The sequence below is a fragment of the Diabrotica undecimpunctata genome, chromosome 7 (assembly GCF_040954645.1).
Source record: "Diabrotica undecimpunctata isolate CICGRU chromosome 7, icDiaUnde3, whole genome shotgun sequence".
Lineage (NCBI taxonomy): Eukaryota > Metazoa > Arthropoda > Insecta > Coleoptera > Chrysomelidae > Diabrotica > Diabrotica undecimpunctata.
This window is the reverse complement of record NC_092809.1, coordinates 41,337,470-41,352,100: the sequence shown is the minus strand read 5'-3', so window position 1 is coordinate 41,352,100 and position 14,631 is coordinate 41,337,470. Positions and strand designations below refer to the sequence as shown.

The 14,631-nt window shown below is 31.3% G+C and overlaps 1 protein-coding gene across 1 annotated transcript in view; it reads left to right on the top strand.

Moving 5' to 3' along the window:
• Positions 1-7,334: 7,334 nt before the first annotated feature.
• LOC140446257 (uncharacterized) overlaps positions 7,335-14,631 on the top strand; it is a 46,740-nt gene continuing 39,443 nt past the window's right edge. The window contains exon 1 of the mRNA XM_072538797.1: positions 7,335-7,866. Coding sequence (XP_072394898.1) covers positions 7,449-7,866 — 418 coding nt within the window. The 5' untranslated portion in view covers positions 7,335-7,448. The remainder of the gene's footprint in view (positions 7,867-14,631) is intronic.

The following is a 14,631-nucleotide window of genomic DNA, read 5'->3' as shown; positions in this document are numbered from 1 at the left end:
CTTAATGGTATAGAACATTACTTTCATCAAACAAACAATTACATCTACCTATCTCTACTTCATTGGATAAAATCTGTCTCCTCAAGAACTTCCCCGTTTACTGTTAAACAATTACAATAGTTGACTTGAGTTCTCCAATCAACAATACAAGATAGTTTGAACCATGCTCTTTCAACCATCAATTAATAGAGTACCGGCATGTAAGTAATGTTTTATTTATTTGTGTATTTATTAATTTATTACAGTTTAATAGACTATTTCACCAATTTGTGGGTCTTACCTTGTCTGCTTAAACATTTTATTCATTTTTAAAAACCACAGACATGTAATATTGGCATAATTACTGTAATTTATATAATTTATATCACCTATCTTTGTTTTACCTTTATTAGACAACACCCTAATATGGGTTTATTATTTTCAGCATTCAATTAACTTTGTATCGTGACCTGAAGATGCTTTGCATATTGTAGAAAGCGAAACCGGTCGTCTGATAGTTAAATTAAATTGATTTTGAGTAAGTCTAATTTGTTATTTCTTTTACCTTTTGAAATGGACTCACACAAGCAACACATTCATGATGAGAATTTTTTGACTTATATTTAATTTTTGAATGGATAGAATCGAATTCCATTTCTGAGTGACCCGGTACAGAAAACACATGGTCAATGCTTTTTAAATTTGGGTGACAATTAACAACATATTGACACATGGCAGAAAAAGCAAAGTTTTTCTGTTGTCCACCGTAGTTGTCGCACATGATGTATTTAAATATACATGTAGTAATTTCAGTACTAAAGCGTCTTACCTCGGTTTCATTCCTTATGAAACACTGGACGCCCCCGTCTAAATTATAAATGATCAAATTATAAAAATTGTAAGTTTTCTCGCATACAAAAAGGCCCCGCAGCTCCTTTAGGCGTTGACAAAACAGATTGCAGATCGAAATTAAATGCTAATATTTTCCTATTCTCCAAAGCCGACTGTTTATCTTCATCCCTTTTTTTTCCCGCTGCATCTTTTCTTTCTAGGTGTTTGTGATGGGCTTCGCGTCTTAAAACCTTTTAGTCATCTGGACTACCATCATTAGTGACACAAACTTTGCAAAGGCCTTTTTTCTGCTTGTGAAATTTCATAAATGTGACATATTCGTCATTTTGCGTTACACAAATATGCCTTTAGTTATATTTATACAAAACAAAAATATCGAATATTCCATTTTCGTCAATTTGCAGTATATTCGATATTTTGACCAAAACAAAATGACAAAATGTTCATATTTGATAGTTTAAACAAAATATTTCCCGCGTTCCTTATCAACCTACAATTTCGATATTTTGCTACAAGGATATATATATATATATATATATATATATATATATATATATATATATATATATATATATAGTGTATATAACGACGCTAAGAATACAATTCTTTGGTAGATTCCCGAAAGTTACCTATATATATATATATATATATATATATATATATATATATATATATATATATATATATATATATATATATATATATATATATATATATATATATAAATAATCTATAATCAATTTCTTTGTTAAAAATTATTTCCATTACCTTGTTCTTTGTCTAAAAAATAGCGTGCGTGTGATGAATCGTTACGAGAACCCATACTCATATAATAAAACGTTTTACGTATAAGATTGCCTCCCTTTGTCTGGAAGATATTGCTCTTGGGTTATTATTGCTCCCTCTTATCGTTTTTCCGAAACTCCTCAAGTGTTTAATACATGTCTATTCGGAAATGAAAAGAACTTGCCACTTCAGCTCCTTCTTGTTTCCTGTTATTCCTGTTATTGGAAAAGTCTATGCGCCGTTATACTGATAAATTGTTACCACGTTCTATAATACAATGAACTGTGGGGATAATTATTAAATATACGAGAAACAGTAATATGTTTTGCAAATTGTGCAAACGTATCTTTACATGATTTATTGTGCACATGAGATCCATATGTTGTGTTCCTCTCTTATTAAGTAGACAAGGCAATATCTGTTTTGGGTTAGGTAAACCATATATGATTATATATTTTTGCTTTAATCGCCTCAAAATATTAAAAAAATTACTTCAAAAGGTGGGCTAAATTTTTTAATAAATAATTTGTGAAAAAAATTGTAAAAATTCAGTTTTATTTCTTCGTTTTTGTTGCTATATCTCGGCAGCTACGTATTTTAGAAAAATTTTGTGGACGAGGAATAGACAAAAAAGTCTTGCAATTAAATTTTCTATAAGATTAAATTGATTTTAAATTGAAAAATAATAATTATTATTGAAAAATTAGAAAATGTTTTTTCAATAATTTATTTTCGGTATTTAAAAGCTATATAAAACCTTTACACAGAAAATATTTTTAGTAGAAAAAAAACACTACACACAATTTAAGCACAATCGGTCAAGTACGTTTTGCAAACTAATTTTACAACATAAATTTTTGAAAAAAAGTTATTAACAAAAAGGTATTTATTAATTTTAGTTTTTTTTAAAAAAAAAATATTTAGGCTTTTCAATAAAATTCGCTATACCAAATAATTATTGAAATCCGTTGAATCAAAGATCTTAGGGAATGTTTTAAATAACTGTACACTTTTTAAGCTTATAAACAACGGATCGATTATTATTCTAAAAACAAAAAACTTATTTTTTGAACTGTTTAATTGTAAAAAAAGAAAATATTCATATAATTTTATTTGTGTTAAATAAAAATATATAAATAAAATAAGAAATTAAATAGTTTTATAAGATATAACTGTAAATTCTATTCGAATCTAAACCTTTTATTAATATGTTGTATTTCTTCGTTAAACTTTCGATGCAAGTTTGGAAAAAATGTTAAATGAACATTGGAAAAGTTATTATATTTGTTTACTAGCTTAAAAGTTGTACAGTTATTTAAAAAATTGCTTAGGCTCTTCCATTCAACAAACTTCAAATGATTCGAATTTTATTCAAAAGCCAGAGTGCCCCTTTACTTATATTAAAAACACTTTCAATTATGTAAACCTTTCTTTGTTGGCTCTGCATAATTTTGAAAGTTAATAAATTTTTTCAGAAATTTAGATTGCAAAACTATTTTGTGAAAAGTAAAGTACGTGATCGATTGAGCTGAATTTGGTGTAGTGTTTTTGTTCTACTGAAAAGATTTTCTATGTAAATTTTGAAGGTTCTATATGGCTTTTAAATATCTACATAAAAAAGATTATCGAAAAAACATTAATGCTTGATCTTTTTTTAATAATTTTTGCTAATTTTGTAATAATAAGAATTATATTTTCGTTTACAATTAATTTTATTTTGTAGGAAATTGAATTGCAAAACTTTTTATCTTACAAAATTTTTCTAAAAGACTTAGCTGCCGAGATATAAGACTCTTAAGACATGGGACATAAGGAGAATTCATTTATTTGTTTATATACTTTTGGTATCTAAAGCCGGTTAACTAAACATATTTTTGTTGAAATAAAAAATAATTTGGAGAAGTAATAAAAAAAAGTGGTGGGAACTATTTTCCCGTTGTTCATTAAAAAAATGTTTGTAGGTGAGAAATTAAATACCCGTGTACCATTCGTGAAACAATTTATTTAATATAAAAATACAAAAATGCATATATATTTGACAAAACTAATTTAGGTCTCAACTACAGCAGTGTGAAATGATTTAAAATATTTTTTTGGGCATTAAGCTACTTCATATTAACTACATATAATGTTGGTGCGTTTTTCTTCTTTTTTGTTGAGCAAAATCTGCATCTTGTATAATTTTTTTGAACTTCTGAGAATTAACACCAAAGATTCCCGTTTTTTTATTTTGAAATATCACAGGTCGAGATGCCTTTACTGCAAAGTCACATATGAGATCTCTTCCAAGGCGAAGCCTAAAATCCTTGTGGGAAGTATTTTTTTGATCATGAATTCTTATGTACATAGCATATGAATTAATCACACTTGCATCTAAAAGAAACAAGAACAATCTCATCCACGATTTTCTAGACTTCCTACTTATAAAATATGATGCCCTTAAGTGATCAAAGTGATCAACACCTTCCATGTTTAGTGTATAATCTGCAATAACTCTTGAGCACATTATATCTTTATTTGTGCCATCTGTTTGTGTACGGTTTATCATACTTACTTCATTCTGGTTGATTGGCAGTTGTAATAACCGTTTTGGTATCCAACCACTTAATTGCTCTATAGGGCAACTGCTCGAAAAATAGAATCCATTCTTTCGAAGTTTTTCATTTTTGGTTTGCTTTTTCCTCATGAAATCAGATAAACCTTGGCGATTAGATCTGACTGCACCTATAGCATACAGCTGTTTAGCATATAAATCTTCCAACAGTTTGCAACTTATAATAAAAAAGTTATTAAAAACAACCAAAAATTTGTGTGGTATATCTTGGTATAATTCAGTTACAACCTTGTATACCAAGTTATCATTTTCAATGCCTTCAGGTTTTCCAGTATAGATAATAAATTGGTACAGACACCCAATAATAGCATCACACTTTGCCCAAATTTTACAACCACGCTTAATTGGATTCTTGGGCATATACTGTTTAATAGAACTACGTCCTTTAAATTTCACCATACATTCATCAATAGAAAATCCACTTCCAGGATTATCTTGTTCTTTGAAAATTTTATTTAGTCTATCTATAAACGGTCTTATCTTATACAGTACGTCAAAGGTAGGTGAACCTCTCTCTGTATCTGCTGAATTGTCATTTAGATGGATATTTTCTATAAATTTTTTAAAACTGGTTATTGTAAAATCTTTGGATATAACAGGATGATTATAAAAAGGATTACTTGACCAATGTAAATCTTTGTCTGATAAAGGATGCAGTCCTATTAAAATAAAAATACACCTCACTGCCTACAGTGAGTCAACGTAATAACTTATTAGGCAGAGTGTATTAAGTTATGGTTAGGCGCAAGATTGTGGGATTTAACACACTGAGTCTTCATGTTTCGTAAATAATACTTAGTGTAAAGAATGCTATTTCTAAATTTAGGACTTAACACGCTTTACACAATTAGTATTGATTGTTTTTTATTGGTGCAAAAATGAATATCTCAGTTTAGGAATGGAATTGGACTTGACACATGATACACACATGTAGATATCAAATTCTAACATGCAGTTATTGCATTGACTAATTTCGACCATTTTTGGACTTAACTCTCTTTACTCTCAGAGCAGAGAATTAATATAACACAATTCAACATTCTGTGTATTGACAGCGACAATCTAAATTTTGCGGCAAAGTAAAATGGGAAATATGTTCCTGCTGTCTCATTAAGTGTCCGCATAGTGAAATTATCATTTTTAATAATATTTCGAAGCGATTAAAGCAAATAAATAAAATCCTATACGATTTACCCAAATGAGGTTGTTTTAGAGCAGATACTGACTGTTCTAAAGGGAGTTATAGAGTTTTATTATTTATGTATCTAGTTAACAACATTTATCGACCATGCAAGATAAATAAAGAAGAAACAATAATTTACAATAATCAAAAAAAAAAATTACATATTTTTTACAATCTTGAGAATTTCGCAATTTTTGGAGAAATTTTGGAACGCCAACGTCAATTTTTGGTAGCTGCCTATTTTATTTTTCGGCTCAAAACAAAGGACTAGTTAATGTTTTACAGATTTTGGCATATTGAAAGCGTTTAACATTTGCTTGCTTTACCCTGTATAACTCTTTATTTGGCAACCTGTCAAAGTACCTTTTTCGTCGATTTTGACAACTTTTCGTGAGCTAGTATCATAGATAAATAATATCTAGCATTTTATTATTTTTATATCGAAGACATCTAGTTTGATTAAATTCGTTTGCTTTCTTTCTCTATGTTTAGTTATTTCATATATCTTCTTTTTACCCTTTTTGGTGTAAAGTTGATTGTATATATTTATATACACTTCTACTTTTGCTACAGCTATTTTCGATTCCTTTTTGACCACCGTATAGTTTGAAGATCTGTATACGACCCTGATTTAAATGTATGGCCTGTTAGATTCAATATATTGAAGAAAATTGTCAGTGGCCATTAGCTGCTGTTTCGTGCTACATCATACCTTGTACACTTTTGATCCCTTACATGGAGGCCACACGGTATTCTTATAATCAATTAATTTCAGAATCTGAGTGCATTGTGGATAATATTATTACATTTTTCTTTCTTTTTCGTATCCAAAATAACATGCAGTTTTTATTGAAGGCAAATAAACATATTCGTGTGCTGATCAATTCAAGTAAAGTTTCCTTCTAGTTGTACTCTAGAATTCCCAACATAGTTACTCTATACTTATTCCTTAAATCTATAGCCAACGGAATATTAGGAAATTAATTATTCGGAGTAATATTTTTATTTGTTTCTTGGACAAGTTTAATGAGTCTTTTGAATTGGTGAGTCAAATTTTAAATGGACCTTTCTTGAAGACATTGAAATTTATACGAACAAAACATATTTTTTTTTTTTAATTTTTAAGATTGTGAGGTTATCAATGTCAAACTGGTCTACCATGGTTTGAAAACTTATTGTAGGATTTTCAACTACTGCTGTTAATATATTGATTTCATTTTGATCTTCTAAATTTCTTGGTACCTCAGCAATATGGTTTGTACAGGTACAATTAGGAATCACAGCACAATATTTTCAAACTTTTTCAAAAACCTTTGAGTTGTTGAATGTCTTTGAATTGGTCTATTGGAATATTTTACGCTAAATAAAGAACTAATAGTAAATAAAACATCTTTATTATTGCTACTTTATCCTCAGAGGAATGCATTTTATTAACTTTATTGTTTTTTTAATAATAAATCATACAATAATTTCAATTTAAATTTAAATATTGTTAATATCTAACTTCATTGTAACCAAACGCAACCCGGTATACACATTCTGTACTACGTGTGGCCTAACTTTTGCAGCATAAGTTTGGCGAATGTATTATATTTTTACAGAATTTTGGAGGGTTCTTAATTCTTAAAACAATTTCAACAGTTATTTTCAATACGGACTTCAGTCCTCTACAAATAGTATCTGATGACCTTTAAACAGTTTAGAATTTCCCATTGCGTTTCTTATGTCCCGTTTGACAATTCACCACCCGGTAGATGAACATTTTTTATCGTTTTTGTTTTCATCTTTGGAAACGAGATCCTGACTTCGCACATTTCTGAAATTCTTGTGCTCAAGTCTAATTATCATTTCTTACCTAAATTTATTAATGTTCAAAATTAAACAAAATATGCCAAAGAATTACTTCAATATTTTGTCAATTTCACTTGTCAACAATTTTTCTTGAGTTAGTTGTTTTTGTATACCTAATTAACTTCAATATAAAGATCATAATACATATTTTAACATATTTTTCTCAAGTTTTCTAAATTTAAAATGTATGCAGCATCTCCGACACACTCACATTTGGATATTTCCCCAGATAATGGCTACTTACGACGAAAGAGAGCTCTTCGCAGATTCAGAGCAATCGTTCACCTCGTAATGGCCAATCTTTACTGGATAGGTGATCCTGAAGATATGAAGATTGGAGACAACGTTAAGCGAAACATCCGTTTGCTTATGAGAAGGAAAAGAATACAGAGTTTGTTGACTATCAAAGAGAAGTCGATTTTAAATAAACCTAAAGAGATGCGAACAGATGAGGAGAAGAAGATATTGGTTAAGTGTATAAGTGGTCTTAGGTGTTTTAGGAAGTATCCTCCAGAGGTAAAAGAAAAACTTGCTGCTGTTACTTATTTCGAGTATTTCGGACCTGGAAGGATAGTTATAAAACAGGATCATTCACCTGAAGGTATGTTATAGTTTTACTGCTTCCAGAGGCTTGCAATACAATTATTTTGTACTCATATTATCATGTAATCGTTCGTGTCCACTCTTAAACATAGCTCTCCTCCAATTCTCTCGATTCTGTTCTCGCATCATCCAGTTCCCAGCAATTCTTTTTTACGTCGTCACTGCAAAGCGTGGTGGTCGACGTCTCCTATATTTGTCTATTCCTGATCGCTATTCTAATATTCTTTTAGTTTATCTGTCGTTCCACGTCTACAGTTACGTTTACGTAGTTATATGTTTCACTATATCCTTGACCACCGTTGGTAGTTTGATTGTGTTATTGTGTATTCTGTCTCTTTTAGTGATTCCAAGCATGAGTCTCTTTCCATGGGTCTCTGGGTTACTTTTAAAGTTTCCGCTGCCTTCTTTTTTAATGTTAATGTCTCTGCTCTATATGTCATTACCGATAACATGCATTATTTATATATTTTTCTCTTCAGATATATGCAACCCAAATCCATTTTAAACTGCATCTTCTGCGTTTGGTTGTTATTTTTAATTTGTATTTCGTGCTTAAGTATGTACACATTTTTCTTTCATGTGTACATCGCTGTTTTCAGCAGCGATGTTATCTGTAATCAGAATGTTGTCATCTGCGAATCTCCTCCTCATCATTCCTCGAGCCCTTATTAGGGCGTGGTGATACCCTAAATATTATTGTTGTGCTTGTTGTCTCCATAGGCTGCTATCCTGTGCCATATGGACGGTTTTATGTAGGGATTTTTCCACCAGAGTTTTCACTTGGTCTGCCCATCGTGTTGAAGACCTTCCGCTTGGTCTTCGGCCTTCTACATTTTCTTCTACTACCCATATTTCCATGACCGCCGTTGTACTAGCTATGTGGCCGAAATACATTAGGTATGCTCATTTTACTTTTTTAATAGCCTGTATTTTATATGAAGCTCTTCCAGAATTGACAGGTTGGTTCTATGTTCTGTCCAGGACACGCGTACAGTTCTTCTATAGACCCACATTTCGAAGTTTTCGATCTTACTCCTATCGATTTTTTTGAGAGTCCATGTTTCAGTTGCGTATGTAGGAATGCGAAAAATAAGGGTACTGACCAACGAATTTAAGATGAGTTAAATATAACTCGCTTCTGTTCTCCCAAGACAGTGATTTCACTGCGTATTCGTGGCCAGTTAAATGTTTTGGCGAAATGGTATCTCCTTGTCTAACGCCCCTGCATACTTTGATTTTACCTGTTGCTTCTTTAAGTTTAGAATTGTGCTAAGGCTAAGGGTCTATTATATTCCACATATTGTCCTATTGAGAAAAAATTTAAAATAGAATCTCTGGAACAGAAACATTTTGATATAGAGTCAAGTGGGCAATTATGAGACATTATTTAAATCTTTTGATTTTTGATGCCTAAACGGCTGTACAATTAAAAGAGGAAAACATGTTTATATGCAGAAATACATACAGAACCTTCCCATATAGTCAATTTTCCAATAAAATACAATTATGAAACAACCTCTGGGCAAATTTGAGACATATTTAAAAGCTGTGTTTAAGTCATTAAAATTAAAATTGGGTTTGGGAGAGAGTGAAACGGCATAAAACAAAAATGATACACAAGCTATATTAGAAAATACTTTTTGATAAAAGAAAAAAATTAAAAGGAAGGTATAGTAAACGAAACATTTTTTTTTAATTTATTTACGCTGCAACCACAAGGGTTATTAGCGACCTAAAAAATATAATAAAGGTAAAGTTAGAAAAAATTACAATAATTGATATAGTCCTGAGTCTTTAAGATAACTTATTGTGTTTTTTAATGTTCATGTTTTTTCCTAAGCCTTTCTTTATATTATTTGGGATAGTGTGCTTCCCTCTTTCTGCTTCATATGTTTTGTACAGTGTTAGTATATATGTTCCACGAAAAGTGTTACTTGACAATTCTCACACATTGTGACACATTGCACAGTCTATGCAAGGAGGCGTTTATGTGTCAAACCACTGTCCCAGCCGCAAACGCGCTATTCTCACTTGGTCGTGTCTATTCGCTGTGGGTTGGAGCCACGGTTTCACTAATTGTTCGATTTCCTTGAGTTTACCTTGCGATGCACTCCACTTATTCCGCCACGCACTCAACACTTTATATTTTATTTCTGACTGGAAGTCATCAGAAGAAACCACATTAATAAGAATGGAGTCCTGGCTAAAGGATGTTAAGTGGGCTAGTTCATCTGCTTCTTCATTTCCTTGGATATCTGAATTTGATGGAACAAACATGAAGTCAAATATGATCTTAATATTCTTTAGAGGAATTATTTACCGATGAGTTGGAATCTTCTTCCGACATTGTCATTTCATTCTTTTGTCGATGTAGTATGGAAGTAATTCCGTTGGAAACTTTATAAGTGCATGAGAGTCTTCCGAGTACAATTTGGTTACGCTGATTATGTCTCTTGATCCTTGTATATTTTCGAATACATCCACTACTTGATCTAAGCTTAACAATTGCTTTTCCCTTTCTACATATTCTCTAATTGCTTCTAGTAATATTTGGAGATTTGGTATCTTTTAAGTTTTTGTCATCAGTTTTTAATATTCTTTAGAGGAATTATTTACCGATGAGTTGGAATCTTCTTCCGACATTGTCATTTCATTCTTTTGTCGATGTAGTATGGAAGTAATTCCGTTGGAAACTTTATAAGTGCATGAGAGTCTTCCGAGTACAATTTGGTTACGCTGATTATGTCTCTTGATCCTTGTATATTTTCGAATACATCCACTACTTGATCTAAGCTTAACAATTGCTTTTCCCTTTCTACATATTCTCTAATTGCTTCTAGTAATATTTGGAGATTTGGTATCTTTTAAGTTTTTGTCATCAGTTTTGGTTTTTTTCTTTAATTGAAGCTAAGGTTTTGCAAAGTTTTCTTCGGATGGTGGCGTGATTGCATATTCTAGGATTCTTTTTCCGGTTGCTTTGTTCGAAGTTATCTGGGGTTCGTGAAAATTAATATGTGTATTTTTATTTGGAGGTAAATGTTGACTTGTTTCGGGTGAGGTTGATTTATGTTTTTGGGTATTAGAGGATTACTCAGACAATGTAGGTGTTACGATTGTAGTGTTAACTAAAGTAGTGGTCAAATGTATAGATGTATTTTGTAGTGAGCATTGTTGGGTTTGGTTTATTAATAAATTTAGGATTGCTACTGTTTTTAATGTAGTTTCAGAAGACGTAGTAAGTGGGGAGGGAGTAGTATTTGAGATTGTGGGAGTATTTTGTAGATTATCTTGTTGAGTATGATTTATTGATGAATTTTGTCTCATTTCTATTTGTATTGCACTATCATTGTGAGGATGGTTAGAAGGTAAAATATTTGGACAATTAGCTGCCTGGTGTCCAGTTAATTTGCATTTGAAACATGTTTCATTTTGGGATATAAATATGCGGTATGATGTTTGTTCCAATTCGATGATAAGATAAAAGATTCAGGTAGTACAAAGTTGTCAGGAAAAGGTGAAACGAAAATTTGTCTTCGGAAGCTTCGAATATCACTGAAAGCAGTATTGGTTGGTCCTATCCGTAGATATGTTATGTCTGAGAGAGGATTTAAACCTAGTTTTATTAATCCGTCCATTATTAAGTTAAGAGGTGTGCTTGGACATGAATTGGACATAATTAAGCGGACTGATGGAATTATTAATCTTCTCGCTTCTAGTATATTTCTATTTACTGTTATCTTCTTTGTTTCTGCTATGAATTTATCTACTTGATTTTTAGATGATAGATACATGCATATTCTACCGTTTGATATACAGGATGCAAAAATTATATTTTTTGGTTCTATATGCTGATTCAATCCTTCAAGATAGTCATTAATTCTACAATTCTGTTGAGTGTTAAATAGAATAGCTTGATCTCTGTTTAGGATTAATATACTACGTGGTTGACTAACTGCTTTTGAGTATGATGCGTTTTGTGGTAGCTGACTGAAATATGAGATCTGGCCAAAATTCTAATTTTTCCGCCAGGTCATGCTCCATTTCGGTTCTAAGATCGGTTTGTTGACCTTATATTTTATTGTGTTTTCCATGGAACCGTCTACTTAACAAGACTTTATCTATTTTAAAGCATTTTGGTATCATTCTTAAACTTATCTTACCTTCTTTGATAAGATTTAATAATAAAATTAAATTTAATCTTTGATAAGATTTAATTTAATTTTATTATTAATAAATATAGTTTCAGCTTTTTAATTAAAGAACGTCTCACTTTTGCATCTGATAATCAATTCAATGTAACTTAATTATGCTTCAAAACAGACTACCGTGCAAAAGGGCTAATGACTATCGAAGTATTCTCGGTTTATCGACGGATTTACCGATTTTAAACCGAATCAAACATCGAACGGTGAAAGTTGGGAAACTAAATTTATAATTTGTTTCATTTAAAAATGCATAAATATGTTTACGCTGTTTTAAAATATTAAAAGAATATTGGATTTATAGTTTTGACTTTCATTGACCATATATTAGTACCAAAATTTTGTTTCTTTCTTAAAAAAAACTGTCTCATTTTTACACCACTTTTTTCAGTGCCTAACATTTCCACCACATAGCCCTACATAAGAAAATCAGGGCCGCAATAAGACAAACACAACAAACTTCTTTTTCTCTTCTTCCTTCTTGTATGTAGGCTTTAAAGCCTGTTTCTTCTTCAATATTAGCCTCCTAAATTGTTTAAATTATTGCACCATCTTTTTCTTGGTCTTCCAATACTTCTTCGTCCATTTGGTGATTTATCTCGTGCTATTCATACTATCCTATCCTCTGCCATTCTACTAATGTGTTCGTTCCACTCCTGTTTTCGTTTTGTCATCCATCCATTTATGTCTTTTATATTACATGCTCTTCTTATGTTTTCAGTTCTCTCCCTATCCAACAGACTTTTCCATGATATTCGTCGGAGTATTTTCATCTCAGTTGTTTCTAGTAGTAGGCTCGTTTTAGATGTGTCTCCGCCGTGTATGTTAATATAGGTCTAATTTCTGCTTTATAGATTCTTGTTTTTGTGTCTTGTCTTAGGTGTTTGTTCTTCCAGATTGTAATATTAAGAGATCCCGCCGCTTTGCTTGCTTTTAAGCTTTGTTTTCGTCCTTCTTTCTCAACATCTCCGTAACTAGTTATATCCAAACACAACAAACTATGTGGGAAATTTTGAAAATACTTCTAAATGTAATAAGATTTAGGAAATACATGGAAGAATTATCAGAAGAAGATCGACAACCTGAAATACCAGAAACCAGATAACAAATCCAATAACACGAAAAAACAATAGGGCCTCGAAGTCTTATAATATACAGGGCGAAATACTAAAGCTTATTGAAGATGACGAACTCAAACTCTTAATAAAATTTAGGAACTGTGAATTGTTTGGAAACTGGATAATTTCCACTTTTATTCCTCTTCCTAAAAAAGTGTTATCAGATGGGTAAGATAGTTTCGAAACAAATTCAGATTTCTGCTTTAATCTGGAGCCTTCTAAAAATTGCAAGACATGACCAGACGATGATAAAGATGTTAAAGAAGACATGGGGAATCTAAAATTTGCATTCCACGACATGTCTATTCATCTAGGCAGAAATCCTAACGAATTTGTTTCTCGTACTCATACAGAGTAGATCCGAAGAAAATGAAAAAGACAGAAAAGATTTTATTTCACGTTCAAAGCGTCTATGTATCTATTGATACGTATTTCGCTTTAATAAAGCTCATCAGAATAGTTATTCATAGCCGTTCTTAACGTGAAAAATAAAATTCTCTGTCTTATTAGAAGTAACAATAACATGACTTCGTTATGGACGCAATAGCGACATCTGATAGAAAAATCGGTAAGATAGTTTCGAAACAAATTCAGATTTGTTGATGAACTATTCTGATGAGCTTTATTAAAGCGAAATACGTATCAATAGATACATAGACGCTTTGAACGTGAAATAAAATCTTTTCTGTCTTTTTCATTTTCTTCGGATCTACTCTGTATGAGTACGAGAAACAAATTCGTTAGGATTTCTGCCTAGATGAATAGACATGTCGTGGAATGCAAATTTTAGATTCCCCATGTCTTCTTTAACATCTTTATCATCGTCTGGTCATGTCTTGCAATTTTTAGAAGGCTCCAGATTAAAGCAGAAATCTGAATTTGTTTCGAAACTATCTTACCGATTTTTCTATCAGATGTCGCTATTGCGTCCATAACGAAGTCATGTTATTGTTACTTCTAATAAGACAGAGAATTTTATTTTTCACGTTAAGAACGGCTATGAATAACTATTCTGATGAGCTTTATTAAAGCGAAATACGTATCAATAGATACATAGACGCTTTGAACGTGAAATAAAATCTTTTCTGTCTTTTTCATTTTCTTCGGATCTACTCTGTATGAGTACGAGAAACAAATTCGTTAGGATTTCTGCCTAGATGAATAGACATGTCGTGGAATGCAAATTTTAGATTCCCCATGTCTTCTTTAACATCTTTATCATCGTCTGGTCATGTCTTGCAATTTTTAGAAGGCTCCAGATTAAAGCAGAAATCTGAATTTGTTTCGAAACTATCTTACCGATTTTTCTATCAGATGTCGCTATTGCGTCCATAACGAAGTCATGTTATTGTTACTTCTAATAAGACAGAGAATTTTATTTTTCACGTTAAGAACGGCTATGAATAACTATTCTGATGAGCTTTATTAAAGCGAAATACGTAT